This window comes from Amphiprion ocellaris, chromosome 22 (genome assembly GCF_022539595.1).
Source record: "Amphiprion ocellaris isolate individual 3 ecotype Okinawa chromosome 22, ASM2253959v1, whole genome shotgun sequence".
Lineage (NCBI taxonomy): Eukaryota > Metazoa > Chordata > Actinopteri > Pomacentridae > Amphiprion > Amphiprion ocellaris.
In genome coordinates, this window is record NC_072787.1 from 12,623,946 (window position 1) to 12,646,126 (window position 22,181).

At 40.7% G+C, this 22,181-nt stretch overlaps 1 protein-coding gene across 1 annotated transcript; it reads right to left on the reverse strand.

The window, feature by feature from the left end:
• Positions 1 to 4,332: 4,332 nt before the first annotated feature.
• On the reverse strand, positions 4,333 to 20,036 carry bmi1a (bmi1 polycomb ring finger oncogene 1a). The gene is given in 18 exon segments (XM_035948976.2): positions 4,333 to 5,633; positions 7,644 to 7,724; positions 7,887 to 7,985; positions 8,261 to 8,300; positions 8,956 to 9,064; positions 9,261 to 9,308; positions 9,840 to 9,895; positions 10,390 to 10,486; positions 10,735 to 10,869; positions 14,227 to 14,640; positions 15,933 to 15,981; positions 16,486 to 16,539; positions 16,623 to 16,679; positions 16,759 to 16,819; positions 17,362 to 17,407; positions 17,410 to 17,537; positions 18,990 to 19,101; positions 19,853 to 20,036. Coding segments are annotated over 18 exon segments (2,106 nt in total). The 5' UTR covers positions 19,992 to 20,036; the 3' UTR covers positions 4,333 to 5,252.
• Between the last annotated feature and the right edge of the window lie 2,145 nt (positions 20,037 to 22,181).

Genomic DNA, 22,181 nt, shown 5'->3' on the forward strand with positions numbered 1-22,181 from the left:
GTTTGTTGGACCAAAAGCTATACTATGACGTTTTTTGAGCGTCATGCTATACTATGACGAGTTTAAAGCGACATGCTATACTATGACGTTTTTAGACCAAAGGCTATACTATGATGTTTTTAGAGTGACATGCTATACTATGACGTTTTTTGGGTGACATGCTATACTATGACGTTTTTAGAGCGACATACTATACTGGGACGTTTCAAGAATGACATGCTATACTATGACGTTTTTTGGGTGACATGCTATACTATGATGTTTTTAGAGGGACATGCTATACTATGACGTTTTTAGAGTGACATGCTATAGTATGACGTTTGTTGGACCAAAAGCTATACTATGACGTTTTTTGAGCGTCATGCTATACTATGACGAGTTTAAAGCGACATGCTATACTATGATGTTTTTTGGGTGACATGCTATACTATAATGTTTTTAGAGCGACATGCTATACCATGATGTTTTTTGAACGACATGCTATACTATGACGTTTTTAGAGCGACATGCTATACTATGACGTTTTTTGGACCAAAGGCCATACTATGACGTTTGTAGAGTGACATGCTATACTATGACGTTTGTTGGGCGACACTCTATACTATAGGCTTTTTAAATTGACATATTACTATGACTTTTTTTTTGTTTTAGTTTTTTTTGTTTTTTAGCAACACATTATAAGAATTTGAACAGTTTTAAAAATTACAATACATTTACCTGTGCAATGAAATATTATTCTATGGCATTTTTTAGATGACATATACTCGTATGTTTTCTTGAAAAACATACTATTTTGACAATATAATGCACATTTTTTGAACCACATATCATACATGACAATTTCGGCAACATCCTATCATTTTGCACTTTTTGAACCATATAATAATCAGTTGGGTTTTTTTGCCGACATGCTATACTGTGAACTACAGGCCATACTATGTTATTCTTGAAAAGCATACTATAGTTTGACATTCTCTGAACTACATCCTATACTATGGCGTTATACACAGAGTGCTTTGGTTACATGTTGATTTATAATCTACATTTTTTTATGTTTTGTTTTTTGATGGGATTACCACAGACCTGACTGTGAACACTGTTAACACCCACCTGAGGGAGACGCTGCCTAAGATCTCAAGGCTGCTTGGTCGTGGTCTTTCTGGTCCTGCTCCAGAACGCCTTCATCAACTACGTCTTCTTTTGAAGAGGCCCTCAGATGCTGCAATCTCTGACCTTAAGTAGGAACTGCTACTTTCACTCTGTAATGAGACGGCGGTTATTTTAAAGACCCAGCTCCTGGTGGCTGTGAGTGAAAGTTTAACACCCATCAAAACGGAACTACAGACAGTTAAATCTGAGCTGTCGATCAGTATTTCAAACATCAAGTCCAACCCGGCTGCCCTAAAGCACGCTGTGGGTGAAACGGAAACTTCACTCTCCACATCACTGACGACATCGTCACACTCCAAATCAGTGCACCTGTCTGCTGAACTTTTAAAAGTGGACTATAAATGTGAAGAATGTGAGCAGCAGCAGCCTGTGAGCAGTGAAACAGATGTGATCAGAAAGAAGTCATTTTCTTTTTTCTTTTCTTTCTGGTTGACTTGATGCTGTCAGATGCAGATGTTGGAGCTAATTCTGATCTTTCAGGATAAAAAAGCTGCTTTTCCTTCACAGACTTTTCAGGAAATTATTCTCTTAGGTTTTCTCTGCTATTTATATTTTTATTATCTGTGATTATTTCATTATTTCTTTATTGTAAAAATAAAGTTTGAGGCATAAAGACTCATTTAGTTATTTTAATCCTGAAATCTTTGATGTAGCAGAACTAAACTTCCATTTTCCTTCGTGTACTTCTGATACTAGAACTAAACGTATCTTCAACACGGATCATCTGCTTTTAATGAATCAGCAGCAACATCACAACAACAAATGAGACAATTTTCAACAAATTAATGAAACTGATGTCATTTAAAACTATCAGAGTCTGTTTTAGTGTCAAATTAAAGCTGATTACTGACAACTAGAACATTAACGTTCCTGTTTTAATCATATTTAAGTTTCCTGAACGTTACATTAATGTCAACCAGCCACAGTTTTATGAACTTAATGAACCACATTACAGGCACACAACACAGTTCAGCTGTTTACATGAACCTCAACACATTAGCTTGATGCTATGTTAGCTTTAATCAGGTTACGACTGAGCAGCTAGCTCGGTTAGCATCGCTAACATTAAAGCTAATATTTACTATGCTAACTTTCTTCTCTGGTCAACACACACTGAAACAAACTCCACCAACATCTGGAGTGCATGGCACACATTACATCTGACACTAAAGCTGCATATAAAGTGCATTAAAAGCGGCACCGATACGAAAATAAACATTTACTTACCGAACTATCAGAGTCCTGTCAGTGTCTGCTGGTAGAATCAGCCGAAGGCAGAAAACTGGTTAAAACAAGCCAACGGGCAGGAAAACTGTCTGTGGAAAATGTTCTGCTGCTGCACCGATAAATAAACCAACAGCTATTATATCAGAATTAATCCAAACGAGGAGAGCAGAGTCTCTGCTGCCTCCTCCATATGACCTGTCAATCATTCCAGACCGGACTGTCAATCAAGTAGTCCCGCCCCCTGGCTTTGCAAAACTTTAACACTCTATAAAAAAAAATCAGTATTGATTTATTTTAAGATCGGCCACCTGATCTCTCATTTTATCCATGAAAACTAACGAAAAAAAATGTATATACAGTCTATGCACCTTACTCTGTTTGGCTCCACACTTGCTGATGACCACTTCCGGTCTCAGAAATGTCAAAACTGACCTTTTTTCGTTTCTGTCTCTTACTGATTTTACTTTCTTGTTATTCTAAATATAAAACGAAAATCAAAGCATTTTTTAAAAAAAAGTCTTATATCCCTTTTTGATCATGAAAAGGAACAACGCCCTGTATTTAAATTTTAATTTTTGTATTTTAAAACGAAAATCAAATAACCACTCGTTTTTTGTTTTTCAATACCCGTTTCAGAACGGAAAATCCAGTTACCAGATCCGTACACGGACCGCGATGCAGGCCGGATTATGGAGCTAATAAATCAAAGATGACACAAATGTGGTGTAATAAAGTGAGAAATAATGACGACAGTAAGTGCTGATGGCAATATAAAAAATAAAACCACTTAGATGACGCGGCAGCATTTTGTTGATAAAAGATATTTTAGTTTCTGCATTTGGTGACAAGTATTTAAAATGTTTGAAAACATTTTAAGCTTATTTCCGGGAAATAAGAATCGTAATTTAGCGTTTATTTATATTTGACAGTCAATTTAAAAGCAAAATATCAATTTTACCGTGGAGAAAATTATCATATTAAATTAGTTCAGCCTCATTATCACCCAGTTGTGCATCAGATAACTTCTAATGTGAAAGAAATACGAAACAAGCAACATTTTCGTTTTATTTCTGCATGAGGCAACGCAGTCTATGTTCTGTGTGACAAAATATATAAAATGAATAAAATGCAAACTCTCATTTAATTCGGTTCATTCCATCTGTTCAGGACAGTTTGATAAACGTGAGTATTTACCCTGCTGACTACCCGATTTTCTAATTCTGATTAAATCTGATTTGCTTGGAGAAGTGGATTTGACTAAGTAATCTCATGGGGCGATGTATTTATTTATTTATATTTTCATTTTAAGTTGCTTTCTTAAAATAAACAAATAAATTAGATATATAATAAAATAAAAGCACCTAAAAATTTTAAAGTAATTATTTAATAGTTTACTTTAAACGCCTCATTTTAGACTCAATTTAAATCATTAAATGTTCTTTTTTCAATAAGAACACAAAGGCCGATTGCGCAAAGCACACGGAGAAAATTAAATTAAATATGCCGTGAAAAAAAAATTATCAGCTCTTGTCTGACAAATCAAACTGAAAGGTAGATTTTTTTTCAATGTATATTTTTAAATCAATTTTCCATTAAAAATGCTGCATTTCAGTGGAGTAAAACGCAATTAGTCATGCGGCAAATTAATCGAAAAACGTTTTTAAAAATTAAAATAAATGAATAAATCAAGAACCAATGCTTCTGTCTTAATTGAGTGTATTCAGAAACATGATTTGATCACGGGCCAGATCTCCTCCTCCTCCTCCCTGGCCTCCTTAACTCATTTATCAGCTGATTCAGGCAGACATCTGGCGCTTTTTGCACCGTCTGTACATTACAATCAACCCTCTATTTGTCGATGCAAAAAAAAAAAAAAAGCAGCAGAGTGACCGATGAGCCTCAAAAAAATCTAATAAAATCGACGCAACCTCCTCCTTAAGTGTAAAATGTTTTTTATTTAGATGTTTTATACTGTGCAACAGTAACAATACAATAAGTTTGTCCATACAATCGAGCGATACAAATACGGAAAACAGAGACATCAAAACATCTGTCATTGAGCATGAAATGAAGCCGAACAGGAGTCATTCCCTCGGAACAAAAATGGGAATAAGAGAATAACATCATCGCTGATTAAATATGCATTTGGTTTCTATTTACACGCGGATTCTCTAAAACGGCGCATAAACACGTGGAGGATGAACGATCCCACTCCGCCAGCTACAAGAAAGTTGGTTTCTTTTTCCAGTAAATTTGTTTTTTTTTTCTCTTTTTTTGAAATCCTCCATAGGTTTTTCCTGTGAAGTCAACAGCGCTATACAAACTCTTCTTTTTCCTCCCCAATTTTCCATGCCAGGAACAAAATTTTTTAAAAAAATAAAATAAAATGGTCAAAATGACACTTCTGTTGGCGCCGGACCCTCTTTCAGAAGAGAAAAAAGGCGAGCATGCAAACTGCAAAATATCCCAACACACATGAGAGAATCATGAGAAACACGTTTAATTTGTAGAAACATAAAAGTCTCCTTCAGTCATTTCTGTAAAATAAAGATGTAAGCCTTAAAAGGGGGATATATGTGTGTCCTTTTTCCAACTTTCTTGTTTTTTTCCCGTCAACGTCTTTCTTCTTTAAAAAAAAAACATCCCACCAAAGCTTCCTCCTCCTCGTCGTTCCTTTTGAAATGTCTCTGATTCCACTACGTTTAAACTTACAAACGATGGCGTAATATTTATAACAACAAATGGAGAGAGAAAGAGAGAGAACATTTTGTCTACACAATGGAACTACGTTGGCATGAAAACAGTATTAGCTGAGCGGGTGTCTGGCGTTGGCGGCTCCGGTTCGAGGCCCCGCGTCATCCGGAGGAGGTGGACGAGCCGTTCAGAGAGACCTTGCGGGGTTTTCCGGCTCCGAACTGGGTGAAGGGCCGGCCGGGTGTCGGGGTTGTTGTGGCGGCTGCGGGAGTCCCGTTCACGGTGGTGGTGCTGTTGTTGTTGTTGTTGTTGCTGCCGGGGACGTGCGGCAGCTGCGGATGAGGCGACTGCGCAGGCGTACCGGGGCTCGGCAGCGACGACGACGTAGACGGAGCCCCGGCGGGACTTCCGGCTTTGTCGCTGGCGGAGTCGCTCTCCGGACCGGACCGGCTGGCGCTGTTCTGGCCCTCCTGCTGTGCGTGGCTCACCTTCATCTTCTTACAGTTGGGTCGGACCCGGTACTTCAGCGGCAACGGACCGTTCTGCGGAGAAAAAGACGAATTTAACCTTCCCGTTGTGTCAAATTGACCCATTTTAAAGTGAAAAACACATCAAAACGGTGGATATGTTACGTCCCACTCAAACACCAAATAAAACATGTAATAAAAATGGCACCATTGTTGTGCAAGCTGAGACAATCAAGCTTTTAATGTTTTATTACGTATTATTTATTAATATGTAGCAGAAAACTGTAAAAGAGAAGATTTATGTTTCAAAAATTTTGAACCCCAAATATCTCCCAATTCTGGAATCAACTTAAAAGTATTTATTTGGTATGAAACTTCTTCTGCTTGGCTTCATAATGTTGATATAATCAACATCTAAAATGAAAATGGTTCATTTCGCATATTTGCAAACCGACCCTAAACAGAAGAGGTGTTAATTTATCAACTCTATAAAAAAAAAAAAAAAAGAAAATTGTAAAATAAAATTCTTTTAAAAATCTGTCATATAAAACTATTGTATTTTATATGTAGGTATTTCCAATGTACATTTAAAAATGTTTTAACATGGATTTTTTTAAATGAAAAATTAGTGAATTATCCCCATTGAATCTGTGAGAGGTACAGAACACCATTGCACTAAATGTTGATTGAAATGGTTCCTAACGGAGTTAAAAATGAGATTTATACACTGTTTATTGGCATTTTTTGGTTTTTGACAATTTTTGGATCATTAAACATAGGAAGATCGTTGCTGTTCCTGAGAAATGAACCTCAGTCATCCAGGTCATGATAATCCTACGAGTTCCAGTAAAAAGCAATCTATTTCCGGTTCTTGAACACTTTCCACAGCTCATCCAAGAGGCTTCTCTGGTTCTGAACCTGCTTTTTACTGAGACTCTTGGGATTATTATGACAAAAATAAGAAACAAGTTCAACATAGTCTACATTTTCTTCACACAATGTTTGATCCGGTTCAAATAAAACTAAATAAACTCCCAACAAATATCATGAACCTAATCCAAAAATAAAAAATAAAAAATTGGAAAAATGCCGTTGCTGTTTTGCACCAAGAAAACCTGCACGTGTGACCAAATGTAGCTGAAATTTGGAATTCATCATAAAATAAATAGCAAAAACAACTTTAAAATATATTCTGCAAAACAGCTCTCCCAAAATACAAGAATCAAATCCATTTTCAGGTCACTTGTATGTTCTCAGTTGTTTGTTAAATGATGACATTTACGCCAAATTCTCTTCTCTGGAGCCTTCTCCACTCAACAGTCTCCTCTCACTCTGGGTTTTGTCTTTGCAATATATATACACATTTTAATAAACACAAAAAAATGCTTTTTAAAAAATGACCACAGTTATAAAAGTGCAGCAATCTATTGGTTAATCAGTTCAGTCTCAACTATTAAGTTAAATGTTAACTATTTTGATAACTGGTTAATCAGTCTGAGCAACTGCAAGGAAAAAAATAAGTCAAAATCCTCTGATTCCAGCTTCTTAAAAATATAATGTTTTATGGTTTCTTTCCTTCTCTGACAGTAAACTTAATATCTTTGGATTGTGGACAAAGCAAGACATTTGTTATCTTGGGTTTTGGGAAACACTGATTGACATTTTTAACCATTTTCTGACTGTTTTAGAAACCAAACAACCAACTGATTATTTGAGAAAATAAGCAAAAAATGAAAGCCTCGTTTAACAGTCACTCTGCACTGTAAAACTACTGCAACTGAATAAAATGTAGGGTCTTTGTTGACACAATGGTTGGCACAAGACAAAATAAAAACACAATAATTTCAGGATCAGCATTCAAAAATTTCTACAAAAAATATTTTGCTGACTGATTTTTCTTAATACACTTTGAACTATAAACTGAACTGTGTTAAATATTTCCTCTCACTGACAAAGATGGACACGATTATTGCAAAATGTATTCAACATGCTTTTATGAATCTCAATTAATGGGCAAAACAAGGACATTTAGAATGAAAGATCAATTAGATAAAACACCATAATCAAGCTAAAATGATGTCCTACCCTTCTCCAAGTGTAGATATAAGCTATATCCATTAACGTGTAGTAATCTTTGAGAGGTTCATCTTCATACATGACTTCAACCTACAGAGACAAAACACTCATGTTTGACCGAAGCACTTTCAGAAGGGGAGAAAAATTGCAATTACTATTGAATTTGATAGAAAATTTTGAACATAAAATGGTCATATAACATTTCTGCTTTGAAAGATTTCTATGCAAACATCAGTCCACACAAAGAGGGACCTGGTAGGTGTTGGGGATGTCCATTTTGCTGCGCAGAAACTTCCTCAGATGCATGACTGTCATGGCTGCTGGACACTGTAGGTACCTCTTGTTAGCCACCTGCAGATCATATTAAATATTAAAAAATGATGTGTTTGCTTCAAGAATATTCATATGTAATGACTATAAAAATGTCAGTTTCAGCGCACAAAGGTTGGTCCACCTTAAAAGTGGATTTGCTTTGCAAAGACAGTGTGGCTGTTCAGCAAAGAGGAAGTAAAACAATGTTTTGGCTAAACAGATTTCTCAACATGCAGCTGCTGGTAGGATGTGTCATTCTTATGTGGTTGGCAGAAAATAGTGACAGCGACTGTGATTAAATCTACATTCAGTACCTGATCTTTCGACTGCTTGTCCTCCACTGCTACTCCCAGTCTGCACAGAGTAAACATGAGATTAGGAACTGTACAGCTCTGTTATTAGTGGAACATTAAAAAATAAATGATAAAACTGAAAACCAAACATAAAATAATCCAGATTCAGCAGCTTTACTGTCTTTTTTCTTTCTTTCTAGAGAGCTGCATATATTTAACACTCAGTAGAATCACATGAAAGGATTATCAGTGTCTGAAAACTGCAAATATAATATATACAATACAATAAAATGACAAAAAATATGATTTTAACATGATTTTACAATCTGTGACATGGAGGTGAAATAGAGGTGATACTCAAAACATGTTTACAGGGAAAAAAGCCCATTTTTAAGCCTCACAAAAAGGGCTTATTTGTGTAAATCACATGTGCCAACAAATGTCTGGAAAGCTGACAGGAACTGTATTAAGAAATTTACATCATTTACACTGGATTTGATCATTTTAATGCAGCATCATGTCTTTAACATCCAAACATTTTTCCCTGGAACACACGACATCACTTAATAATACCATGTAACTGATGTTTTTAGTTGTATTAAAAAGATGTCCTAAAAAAAGACCCCTCTAGCTGAATTAAATGTCATGATTTCAGGTCTGTTGCGAACAAATTTCACATCAATATGCAGAATCAGTCACACTTGAAACCAGCCTACCTGCTCTGATCAAAGAATTCAATAGAGAGGCTGATGATCTCATCATCTGTAATTATTCTCTTGTCTTCGTCCGCCACCTCGCCGCGATCCTCATTTGATCCGTTCGAGGCTGCAGACGGAAAACACACACATAAAATACAGTGAGAGTTTAAAAAAACTGAATACATATTTGTGGCAGACACCGTGTTGAGAAAAACAGCTCAATTCCTTCACCCAAAAGAAAATAACATTAATTTTCCTCTCCACTGTGGAGCCAAAACCGAGATTCAACACCAATAATATCAATCGGTGCTTCTATGACTCACCATCTACAGGGTGCTCCGCATAGAAGTCTCTCCTCCTCTTCATTTCATCTGTAGGCATGCAGAAAGGCGAGCTATCACAAGTCGGTTCACTTTCATTTCTCACAAACACAACATTTTAGGGCTAAATAAACCACAATTTTTGCTGCTTTGCTTTTCCTACAAGTGATCAGGAATAAATCTGAATTTATTTCTTCATCTCAACAGCAACATCTGAGTAGTAGAGGACATATGAGGACAATCTGCCATATAATCTACTCACATTTGTGCATAACTTTAGGAAAGTATGAAACAAGAGGCTGAGTAGAATCAAACAGCTCACCACAGCCCTGCATTTACAACACATTTTAAACTGCTAACCAGCTGATATGCCCCAGTGCAATCTTAACATTATTATCTTAACATTATTCTATATAAATATGTGAAATGTTTCCAGACGTGGCAAATTGATTTATTTATTATTCAGGTTTTAGTCTCTGTGGTGCTCCAGCTCTGCTGAATATATGAACGGAAAAAAAACTAATCAAACGAAAGCTGACTCAGACTGAAAATATCCCTGTGACTCGAATGTCGCGCTCTTACTTTTGAAGAGGCCAGGGACCAGCTTGTACACGATGTCCTGTAGAGTTTTGTCAGACCTGAAGAGAGGATGAGAAGCTTCAGCCAAATCACAGAAATACAGGACATTTTTAGCTGAAACTGAAAAAAAATGAAGGGTACAGTGACTAAAAGTGTGCTCACAATACACATTCTGAAATACTGTTTTCTCACATATATAGACTGTGTGCAGCAAATAGATATTACAGGCTGCTATTTAAGGTTTGCTAAACTCCCAAATATACTATCCAAGTGGTCCTAGTATTTGAGGATTTTAAATGAATGGCTGATTCAGATGCTCAATGAGGAAACAAAATGAAACCCTAGAAAGACTATTGACACTGCAGCTAAAAATTACAAATGCAGAAAAATACATTTACTATAGAAACAACACACATTAATTCAAGCTAACATGTAGCACTAGAAGACAGCGCATAACCTGCAAATGTGAATAAAATCTGCATTTAAAACAATACAGGAAACAAAGATGAATTAAAAGATACAGTATTGAAAATTCAATAAGCACAATTCTCACCTAATGTTGAGCAGTGGCTTGGTTTTATGCACTTGTACATCACAGATGGGACAGTATTTGCTGGTTTCCAGATAACGCACAATGCACATCTTGCAAACTGCAAACCACATACAAAAAAATAAAATAAAAAATCTGTCAGTATCAGCCATCATCTAAAAGGATATCCTGAAGAATCTGGTGTGAGGACTCGCTGCTGAGGAGAAATATCTTCTGCATGTTCAGATAAAAGCTCATGCAGGAAAGCATACAAGAAAAAAACCAGCAGGAGGCTTCAACCTGCTGCAGCTGATTGCAAAGCCACGAGAGAGCTATTTCAGGGACACAATGAAACAAGGTTTTGCTCACATGAATGGAGACATTCGATGATGGTGGTTGCGTCTATGAAGTACCCTCCGCACAGGACGCACATGAGGTGAGGGTTGAGCTCGGTGATCTTTATCCTGGTCGTCCGATGCATGTTGAGGGAACGAAACAACAATCCTGCGTGGAAAAGGAGGGAACATGTCAAAAACAATGCACGCATGGCAGGAACCACTGGGCTGCGCAGGTTTCTCTGGCAACGCAAAGCGAACCATTTGGAGGGGGAAATGCAGCCGTTTGTTTGACTGCGTTAAAGAAACGTGGTCTTTAAGGCTAATTCAAAGAAAAGAAGCAAAGGGAAAAAGCTTCCCGGCGGTGGATTGATGGGCTCCGCAGTCACCTGACCGAGGCGCAGTGAATAATCATAAATCAATCACCGAGATCGATGGAGCTCTGCGCTCCTTTCCGTCGCTTCAACGTCGTTGAACACATGGCGACATCAGAGGAACAGCGGAGGTTTAACAACAACAAAAAGAAAACAAAAGACGAGCTTAGGTCAAAAGGTTTCCTAAAATGAGTCATGGCACAGAAAAATTTGGAGTTTTCAGATTACGCGTCACTTTAGTCCAGATTTGGTTTAAATCTGAGCGCAAATATGGAGACAGAGAGCAGCGAGACGAGATGGAAATGAAATAAATCCAGCATAGAAACATTTATCACAGGCAGCTATGACTCATATTATATTTGACTTTGCGCTAACAGCTCCAATTTTCGGTGTCCCCGGGTCTTTGGAGCCTCGGGGTGACAGTGGGTGAACAGCGGGGAGGATAACACGAGCCCCACTCTCTGCGTCAGGTGTGCCACACTGGCTTACGGGGGAAACCTGAGCGTTTCTATGGCAACTCCTTTCGCTTTTAGCCCACATGGCTGGTCGCCAGTGACCAGAACAAGGCAGGATGTCTAACCAAAACAACAGCACGGCGAGCTGCCGGCGAGCAGAGCGAGGAACGAGGAGGGGACCGAGTCTCCGCGTCCCTCCGCGCACACAGACAGCCGCTGGACTGCCAGGCTGCCGACAGCACGGCTGCCATTTTGTGGAGGAAAAAAAAAAAAAAAAAGAAGCCCGTATCGGTTCAACGGGCTGCGGGGGTTTCCTCTCGAAAAAGGGGGCAAATCCAACCCCGACGCGTTTACACGAGCTCCCCCACATCTTTCTGGAGCACCGAGAGGAGCGTGTGTGCGCGTCCGAGTCGAGCTCGGCTTCATTCCGCTTCGCTTTGCGCCGTGTTTTTCATGGCGTGTGCGCGATAATCAGCACCGTGCAGCACCAACATGGCCAGGCAGCAGCGACTTCGCCGAAGTTGAAGCGCACGCTGGATCCCACTATTTACTGTGCGCCATACTCAACTAAAACAGCATTATGAAACAGAGATATAAGACTACACTTAATATTTGAGGATATTTAACTTCACTGAGACAGAACCACTAAAGCTCAGTGCTCAGATGCCAAAGCAGCTCAATGTGGTTTTTTATGCTTTTTAATCACAATTTATGACTCATCAAGCAAATTCATCTTGGAGAACTGTGGTTATAATGTTAGGAGTTGGGCAGTAAAACGTATCATTTGGAAGAATAAAAGGTGGCAGTCATTAAAAGTCTATCTAGCCCGGAGAGCGGACATGAGGAGGTGACCCTCTTTAAAGGCTGGCTGTCATCCAGCCTTGTCCAGCTCTGGACCCACACTGTTACTTTATGGAGCCACAGTCGGCACCATGCCCGAGTCCCGGCTGGTCTCAATGCTCCAACCGACCCTTCTCCTGGCCGCCTCCGAACACACCACTGCAGGCAAGTTTGGGCGCAGACTCCGTTCAAAGGAAGCCTCACACGTGAATAATGATGGATAACGTCTACATACGCCTGTTGCGCCATTAATCGATTGACTGGTGTTTGGACAACTGCTCTCCCTTCTGTCCTGCGGGACACTTTCAAGTCAATCAGGTCCAGAAATCCAAAAGTAAATAAAGTTCATTCATTCATAGTGGGAACGAATATTGCACCAGCAGAGTCTGCTGCTGTTTCCACCGCCGAACCTCCACTTTCCTCTTTGTTTAAAACGTGCAAAGAGGCGTAATTATGGAGTCGGTGTTGATAACACTTCATCAATTAATTCTCAGCAGCTACTGAATCTTTCATTCTCTCAATAAAGCAACATCAAATGGGGAGATTTCCCCTCACTTCTGCCATTCATCCACCCAAACGAGACCACTTCCTCTTGTAAACGTCCCCCCACCTCTTTACATGCAGATCAACAGCAGCTGGAAATAACCCAATTAAAATCGGGTAAAGTGAAAAACCAGGAAGAGCTCAAATTGGGAAAATCGTGAATTAAAATAACGACTGAGAGCTTATTGGAAGCAAAACAAAGAAATGACCTTAAAATTCGGTGCGTTGGACGGTTTCTCTTTACGCGTCCAGTCTGTTTGGCTGATTTATCAAACCTGTGAGGCTGTCAACCTGCAAGAAAATAATGACATAAAAAAAACGAGCGGGGGTAAATACATCAATTTTAACCCATTAACCACACGCAGGGTCCCCAGCAGCAGTCATGAGGAGAAATGATTATTTTTCCCCCTCAAGAGAGACAGTCTGTGTCTCCTGTGTCACCAAATTCAGAGCTGCAAACATTTCGCGGCATAAAATCCTGAAATCCACCATGAGCTTAAATGTGAACAAACAAGCAGTGTGTTCTGGCAACAGCTCGTGTGAATTTAAGTGAATTTCAGGCTCCTTGGTGAGACACAGCCAGCCCTTTGTATCCCAGCCGACGTGTCACCAATAGATATATTTCTAATTTCTCCAAAAAGTCCACCATCCCTCTTAATCAACACAATCAGACTCCAAACCATAAACAGCCAAAGTGTCTGTTTAACCACGACCCAGTGTTTCCAAAGCAGGCAATCATGAAACATTTATGCACAATTGAATTGGTTCGCCTCCCTGTCACGTCCCTGGGAGCGACCCAAGTTAAGTTAATAAATCCAACATGCAGTCATCCACAGCAAAAACCAACACAGCACCCAAACCCCAACACCCCAAACATCCCATCTCTATAATATGAAGGCGCTGCGTGGAAACCCGGGCACAGAAGGACCGTTTGGAGCACTTGCTGCTGGGAACATCTCAGTCAACCCAGCCTGGTTCGCCTCAGATCCTCCACTTTACATAAATCCAAACGACGCAACGCGAGCTCGGAGCGCGATCAACTTAAACAGACGGATTCCTGAACGCCACCACGACCCAACGGCGAGGTCTCCCGAACCCGAACGGGCGTTTAGAACCGAGAGGGGAACGTGTTTTGCAGGGGGAAAAAAGTGGTGCGCAGACACACACGGAGCTCCACGTCGGTGATCGCTGCAGCCACCGCTCAAAGCTCCACATCCACCGCTGGATCGCGACGTAGAAAAAAGCACAAAAGCAGCGCCCTCAAACGTCGCCTTCTGCCCCCGTTAGTTAGAGACGATATCGAAGAAGACCTACCTGGAGGCTCGGCTGGGGATCGGTGGGTCTTGAGGCGGTTAGACAATGAAAGTTGGGAGGCGATCAGCAGAAAATGAATAGGAGCCGAGCCGCCATCTTGAAGCAGGCTGCAGACGCTGTCAGTGGCGGAGAGCGCACGGCGGACCGGAGCGCATTTCAGATGTGCGAATAAAACTCCGCGTTTCCTCGCCGCTTGCGCGCTGCGTGCGTATCCGATCCGCGGCTCCGGAACAGCCCAACACCTTCGGCTTCGGCTCGGTCGGGCTCCCACTTCGGCACCGATAACTTTGCCTCCAAAATATCCGCTTCGCCCCCAGTAAAATGCAGCAGTGTGTGTGTGCTCCGTGGAAACTGACACCGTCCCCAAAATGGCTTGTAGTTCGACCGCCCCGCTTTGGTCACGTGATCCCGTTGCTTAAGGGTGCCTAGGAATTACTGTCGGTGTACGCTGTTTTCTCCTCATCTGCTACGCATGATAGAAAATAACAGAAATTACACGCAGAACCTGGGAGCGGGTTTGAAACAAGTAAATCTAACGCAGCGCTCGGCGGTTTGCGCTTTTGAGCTGCAGCTGAAATGGCACCAGGCGGCTGCTTAAGGGCGCATAAAAAAATTACTGTCGGTGTGTTGTGGTGTTTTCTAATGTATGACGCATGATTTCAAACAACACACATCCATCCAGTTTGAAACACTTTACAGCAAAACAAAGCGGAATATGCCCGAATACGCATATGGAGCCAGATCAAATGGCACTATGATTAGGGGGTGTGCAGAAAGTAGGCTACTAATGGAGCGCCCTCGTCTCTGATGTTAAAAATAACAGCAGCACACGCGCTCACACACGTTCAGACCGTCAATTCTCTCACTATAACATCAAGTCCACCGAAGCTCCAGGCAGCTGCTTTATTAATCTCAGGATGATTGTTGCTTTTAAGACCCACGCACTTGGTTCAAATCCGTCCGTGTGACAAATGGCTCTGGTGTCAAACCTTTGTCATGTCAGGCTGTCCTGACATCTGCAGAAGAAGAAGAAGACGAGGGGGGAAAGAAATGCGCCACAACTTCCACTTGATGAATTGGAGCCTTTATCCTTCTGCCAGCGCCGCTGAAAATGAAGGCATCTCGGATGTTTATGGAATCCGAGCCGCCGTGCTGCTGCAGCCCAGCAGCTTTGAACTTTCAAGCTGAGGTGGATGCAGAAAGATTAAGGAAGAATCTTTAGGGAAGGGAGCGGAGTTCTTACTGGGCGATTCAGAAAGGCGTAGATGTCTTTTAAAAATAGAGGCGTCCAGAAAAAGCAAAGCGGAGCCTCTTGTTGCAACAAATGTTCGAGGAAACTAAATACACTGCCGTCGTGCAGCTATGGCAAAAATCGTTTTCAGGCTTCGGAGTGTTTATAAACCAACCTGTGACACAAACCTTCAGTGTGACAAGGACGTCGAGTACGTTTATTAAAATACTTTCCCACCAAAAACAACATTTCTTACAAACACTGTTTCGAACATATCAGGCTGTGAAATTATTCCAGCAACAAGGCAGTTTATTTTTTTATTTTTCTGTTTAAGGTCAGCACGTGGACAGAGAACAGTCAAACATGTCAATCTCAGGTACAAAACTAGTTAGGAAGCGATGCGCAATTCCGCTGGAAACGGGTGAACTTCGGCGCTTTGGAGGGGAGGAAACTGGACACCAGCATCACATCTGACTGGCTTTCTCTACACTCTTGGCAGCGTCTTTCAACTTCCCCACCAAATCCTGAAAACAAGCAAACACCGATCATTTTCAGTTGGAGTAAAAACCGACTAAAATATCAAATGAAAATGATACCATCGGGCGCATTACGCATAAGAATTACGCAAAATTAGAAGGCGTTTAGAATTTGGTTTCAGTCTGAAGCAAGACTATTTTGTCTATGTGATTCCATCCAATAATATTTATACAATCACATCACGACCAATATTTATTTTACTGAAGCTTTAGCTGTAGTAAAATGCCAAAAATCTGCACTGGTGGACTGTTGAGCAGATGCGTCACATTCATGCGAGAAAAAAAAACATCCCATGCGGGTCCTTCATATTGCAGACATAATACTGCGATTGAACATATGCGTTTTGTTTGGAAGTTCAAGAGGAGAACTGCCCCAAAGCGATCAGTTCAATGAGTTCACATTCTTCATTTGTTCTCAAATAAGCAGGAGAAATGTGGTGCGTAAAAGCTGCACCGACAAAACAAGCAGTATCCAAAAAAAATCCTCCGTACCTGCAGCTGCTCCATTGTGCAGGTGAAGTTGATATCTTCCGAGCATCCGTCTTTCTAACAAAAGGAACAAGCGAGATCATTGTTGATAATTTTTTTTCAGCAAAAAACAGAAAAAAGCAGAAGAACAGAATAGCTACCTCGCTGTTCAGTGATATCGAATAGAAAGGCTCGTTGACCTTATCGACCTGTCCGTTCTGTCGGGGGAACAACGCGTTAGATTCAAGCAACAAATCTGGCAACTGACAGGTAAATTTAGTGTTTATGCGCATCTACCTTCATGTGGTATTGGAGACGCCATGAAATGTCGTTTATCTGAGCTGGACGCCTTCCTATGCTGGAGGAGAAAGAGAGGAAAGGGGTTAGAAAATGAGCAGGGGAGCTTTATCTCAACCAAACGTCTCAGAGTTTTGCGCATGATAAAATAGTGCGTGCGGTTAGGAGGCTTTCTCTCTCCCGCAAAGAGGGTTTGTTAATGGCACGTGATAAAGCAGCACTTACATCGCAATTAATCACTCTCCACAAAGACCCTCCCAGCTCATTAACGAGCTGAAGCAACAACTCGTCACCTCTTCTTCCCATTTTTTCTAAAAAAATAAAAAAGTTTCTTGAACTCGTTAAGCTCAAATATTCACTCATGTTGAGCCATGGTTTTATGTCGTTTTTTCATCTGGTGTCTTTCATGTAGCCCCAATAAAAATGAGAACAGCCTTGATATCCACTTTATAATGTAATAATTCTGCACTGTTCAAATTCCCAGCTCCATAAAAACAAATTTCCAGTTTTATCTGGAGGATATGATTCCAAAACTGCAGCAAAACCAACCCTTTCAACTTAAAAGTAGCACCACAGCCACCTCAAATCACACTTAAGTCTCACCTTGTTAATAGATGTTCCAGTTCTTTTTTATGTTTCTGCAAAACAACAAAAAGCATCGATAAGTTTTAGACAAGTTGCTAAAAGATTCACTGCAACATGGCTTGAAATGTACCTGATATATGCTGTAGAATATCTCTATCTTCTCTGCACTGAATGTGAGCTCTTCCAGGCTGGAGCTGCAAGGAAGAAGAAGAAAGTGACACTTTAATCAGCAGCTGATTCCATAAAAAGGCATTTTCTTGAGTCAGAGCTTCATATCTGGACATCAGTATTTCAGCTTCAACAGTGCATTTTTAACCTTCACCCCCCAAAAACAGATCAAATTCTTTGGTCACACACAGGCTGAATGTTCATGTAAGGTTTGCAATTCCACTTTAAATGCAGTTTTAGAATGTGGAGAACAAGCTGAAGTTGAGGGAGTAAACAGATAGAAATGCATGTGCAGAAATCTGACTTATATGTAGCTGCTTGTTTGTTTATCATATGCCCATCTACAGTATGCTTAAAGTTCATTCTCCACATCCTGAACACACAACTCTAACACCCAACTTCTGTCATTATAAACACCCAAAGAAAATGAGACAAAAAAAAGCACATTTTTAAGGACAACTGTGGAAAAACTACACCCAAAAACTGCACATAATGTTTGACTGGCAGTTGCTAAACTTTTGTAATCACGCTAATTTGCGTAAACTACCAAGAAGTAGGCCACAGGACTGCTGGTGCACGAGCAGAACATCCCGGAACATCTGGCACAGAGGCTACACAGGCAGCAGAACACAACCACAGCAGGCTTTATTAAAAACACTGCGACCTCCTGCATCCTGGAGCACATTTTGTTTGAGGGGAGGGAAAAAACATAACCCGGAAAATGCTGTGCATGATACACTTAATTTTCTGCATTCTGGTGAATTTTCAGGAGGCAATTTGTGCTTTTTCTGCATCAATTTGTGTCTTTGTGTAAAGGAAAATGCTACATTTAGACACACAGAGTTTTTTTTTCCAGAGCAAATGCATGTATCAAGGAGGACATCAAGCCAAAAATCTGTCACCTCTGTTGCTTTTGCAGAATTTTAGGTGCTGTTTTTGCACAGTTTCTGCCACTTTTGTAGTGAGTGTCTACAAATATCTCTGGATATTTGGTTCATTGTATGTTGCCTGTACACTATAGATGCAGGTGGAACTTTGAATAAGGAGCTGAAACCAAGTAAAAACCCAAATATCTGTTAAATTTTCAGGTCAACTGCTGACAAATAGAAAACAGTGTAAAATGATAATTTATTAGAGGCAGTTAATATCTGGATTGTGTAAAAGAATGTGCAACTTCTTAATATATTCTACAACTTCTGTACAACACCAGCTCTTTTAATTTATTGAGCATATGATCCCTGTGTCTCTGTAAATTTTAGGCGCTGTTTTTGCACAATATTTTTCATCCGTCTTGTACTTTTCTTAGAAAATAAGACACAACTTCCCTGTGGTGTCTTGGGAGATACATCAATATGCAGTGGAGTTAGAAACATGCAAATAGCAAGATGCTGAGCATTATATTTCCGATTACATTTTTAGAAATTCACCACCGTGTGTGGAGGTAGAAGAGGAAGCGTGTTCTGTCAGATGTCGCCTACCTTATCGTCGACTTGTCTGCGTTTTGTTTGACCGCCTCCAGTATGAAGGTGGTGGCTGCAGTGTGAACCTGCTTCAGCAGGATCTGGTCGATCTGCTTCAGCTCGGGATGATCTGAAATAAAAATGAAAAACATGCCAACATGAGGAGGATGCCTCCTTGCAGTTTGCCCCAACATCCCTTCTCGACGCAACAGACGCGTTTGATTTGTGCAAATAAACGACACGATCCATACTCTGCTCCTCCAGATTGACGCGCAGAATGGAAATCAATGATGATTTGCATGTGAATGGGCCCCTCAGCTGCATCAGCCGGGGGTCCTTTGTTTGTTTGTCTAGTGAACACTTCACTTTCTAAATAATTCTGCCATTAAAATGAGCTGGAATGCTGCAGAAGTTGGACAACACACGGTCTGTGGAGACACCCGAGGTAAGCAGGACGGAGCAGGAGTTAGCCTGTGGTGCGTAAAGTAGCCGAGTGTGAAGATGATTTATACGTTTAGTGCTTCAGTCAACAGCAAAACAGATTCACAGGTCTGCTAAAAAGCGATCCGTGGTGGAAACAGTCAAACGTGTGATGTGCAGAGCGGACTTGGTGTCAGTTTAAATGACAAAAGGTATCCCGAGTGGCCGCGCTGAATGCAAAGCAGGTAGCAGAAAAGGCTAAGATCGCTTTAACGCGGCTGTCTGTTCGCCTCATTAAAGATCTCTGTAGAAAACGCGGGGGCGATGCGGGATCAGCGCCTCGAAGAAAAACCCGCAAAACGTCGACGCGGCTTCGCTGCACATCCACACCGAGGCAAGGCGGAAGCAGCGCCGCCAGACAAAAGCGGCGGCGGCGGAGAGAACCGGAGGCAGCAGCTCACCGAGCACCGCCGGGTCTCCGTGAGAGGACAGCAGGCTCCGGTGAGACGCGTCGATCAGCGCCTGGAAGCTGCTCTGGTCGAAGGAGGACGCGTCGGCGAGAGCCTGCAGCCCTCTCTGCACAGACTCAGACAACTCCATTTTGCAAAAAGGGTGACCCACGACACCAGACCACGTGACGGATCAGCTGATGTGGAGAGGCAGAGCGAGGAGCCGAGGCGAACAGAAGACGGAGAGGAGAGGGAGGAGGGGGCTGGAACACGTCTCCAGATCACCGGGATCCATGGAGAACACACATCCAGGGAGATTTGCTATTGCTATTGATAAATTCTGCAGTTTTATCCGCATGTATATGAATAAAACATGTGGATTACACTAAATACCAAACAAGAGGTCTCCAAAGTGCGAACAGGCGCCAATAAGAGGTCGCTGAAGTTATGCATTAGGATTAAAAATAAACATGCAAGTGCGTGATGTAAATGCAGTTTTCAGTTGCATCGTATAATAAACTTAAAGAAAAAAATCTAAGCTGTAATGGGGATATGTAGAGCTCATTTGTTCAAGTCTTTAACATAGAAAATTTTAACTGCCTTTAATCAAGTGTTTGGATATTTGGCTTACGGGATGTTCATTGTTGATCAGGAACCTTCAAGGTGTTGGTTATATAGGTTGTTTAGCTGTGACTGAACACTTTTTAGTCACTGTTTTATCCTCAATACACCAGTTTGAACACAAACTAGTGCACTAAAACAGAGCAAGTGGTGTCCAAAAAAAGTGGGTCATGAATTTGTTGACTGGTGCAACAACAACAAACTGCAGATTAACACGGACAAAACTGTTGAGATGCTGATCGACCCCGAATCAGTAGGTGACCATAGTCCGGTGTTCATACACGGTAACAACATTAAACAGGTCGCCTCTTTTAAGTACCTCGGTGTGCACATTGATAGCGACCTCAGCTGGAACACACAGGTGGCAAGTGTTTGTGCCAGAATCCATCAGCGCCTCCATTTCCTCAGAGCAATCATGTTGATCTTCTACTGTGCAACCACTGAATCCATACTCCACCTGCTGGTTTGTGGCTCTCACAGTCAAGTCGAAAACACAGATTCATAACCTGGTGAAGATGGCGGGTAAAATCATGGGTACCCCCGTTCCACTGATGCCACAAGACTTGTTTCTACAGGCCACCATCAGGCAAGCAAACAGTATTCTTGCTGATACATCCCATTTCCTGTTCACAGAGTGCGAGCTGTTGAATTCATTCAGGAGGTGCAGAGTCCCGCTGTCTAGGCTCAATCGTTCTAAAAACTCTTTTATCCCCATCTCAGTCAGGCTCATTAATGAGTGGCTATAGGTGCAGCTACCAAAGGGAGGTAATTGCTGATTTGCGACACTTATGTATGGGGGAATGTGTCTATTTTAGTTTTGTTCTTATGTTATTTTAACTTATTTTAACTTATTTATTATATGTCATGTATTTATTATGCATTCTTAATGGTATGTGTTCTGTTTTATTGTGTTGCAGTGCAGCTTGATTTTTGCCTTGTCAAAGACAAATTTCTCCCACTTGACTAAAATAGAGGTCAGTGAAATTACATTTTTATATAGCTTCTATATTGGGACCCTAATTTTGAAAATACACATGAACAAGAATAAAAGTCTTATTCTGTTTTTACAATTTAGTTTTTCCACAAGCACAGAAAAAAAATATATCTTTAAACTTCTGAGCTCTTTTGGACATCTGTGACTCTCATCTGTTGAACAACCTCTAAAATGTTGCTGTTAACCATGTGGACTGGTTTAGATTTGTATCACCACATAGCACTCTTTAACCAATTTCATCCACTGTATTATAATAATATTAGAATATTTGGTTAGTGGGATGCTGCCTGTCAGTAGTGATCATGAATCAGGTGCAGCTACTTTATTCATTAAGTTCAGTAAAGAGCGGAAACCAAGTGATACAAAACAAACAAAATAAAAATCTGTAAAATTCATAGCCCATGCAGCTCATGCAGGGCAAATCATATAAAAAGATGGAGAGAATTTATTATTCTGTGGCTAGTCTAAGTCATTAAAATTTTATACAACCACTGCTCTCTCAGTTTACACAGTATATGATGCAGCTATTTATTAATTTCCTCTCAATCTACATCAGAACTCCTAAAGTTTTGGCTATGTTTGTTAATGCATTGCACAGTGTCTGCTCTGTAATTCCAGTGATTTTCAACCAGCATGATGTCATTTTCCATTTCACCTGTTCCATCTGGACAGAGCAGAACAAGCAGATGAGATAAAGAATGTTTAAAACTACTTTTATACAACCAC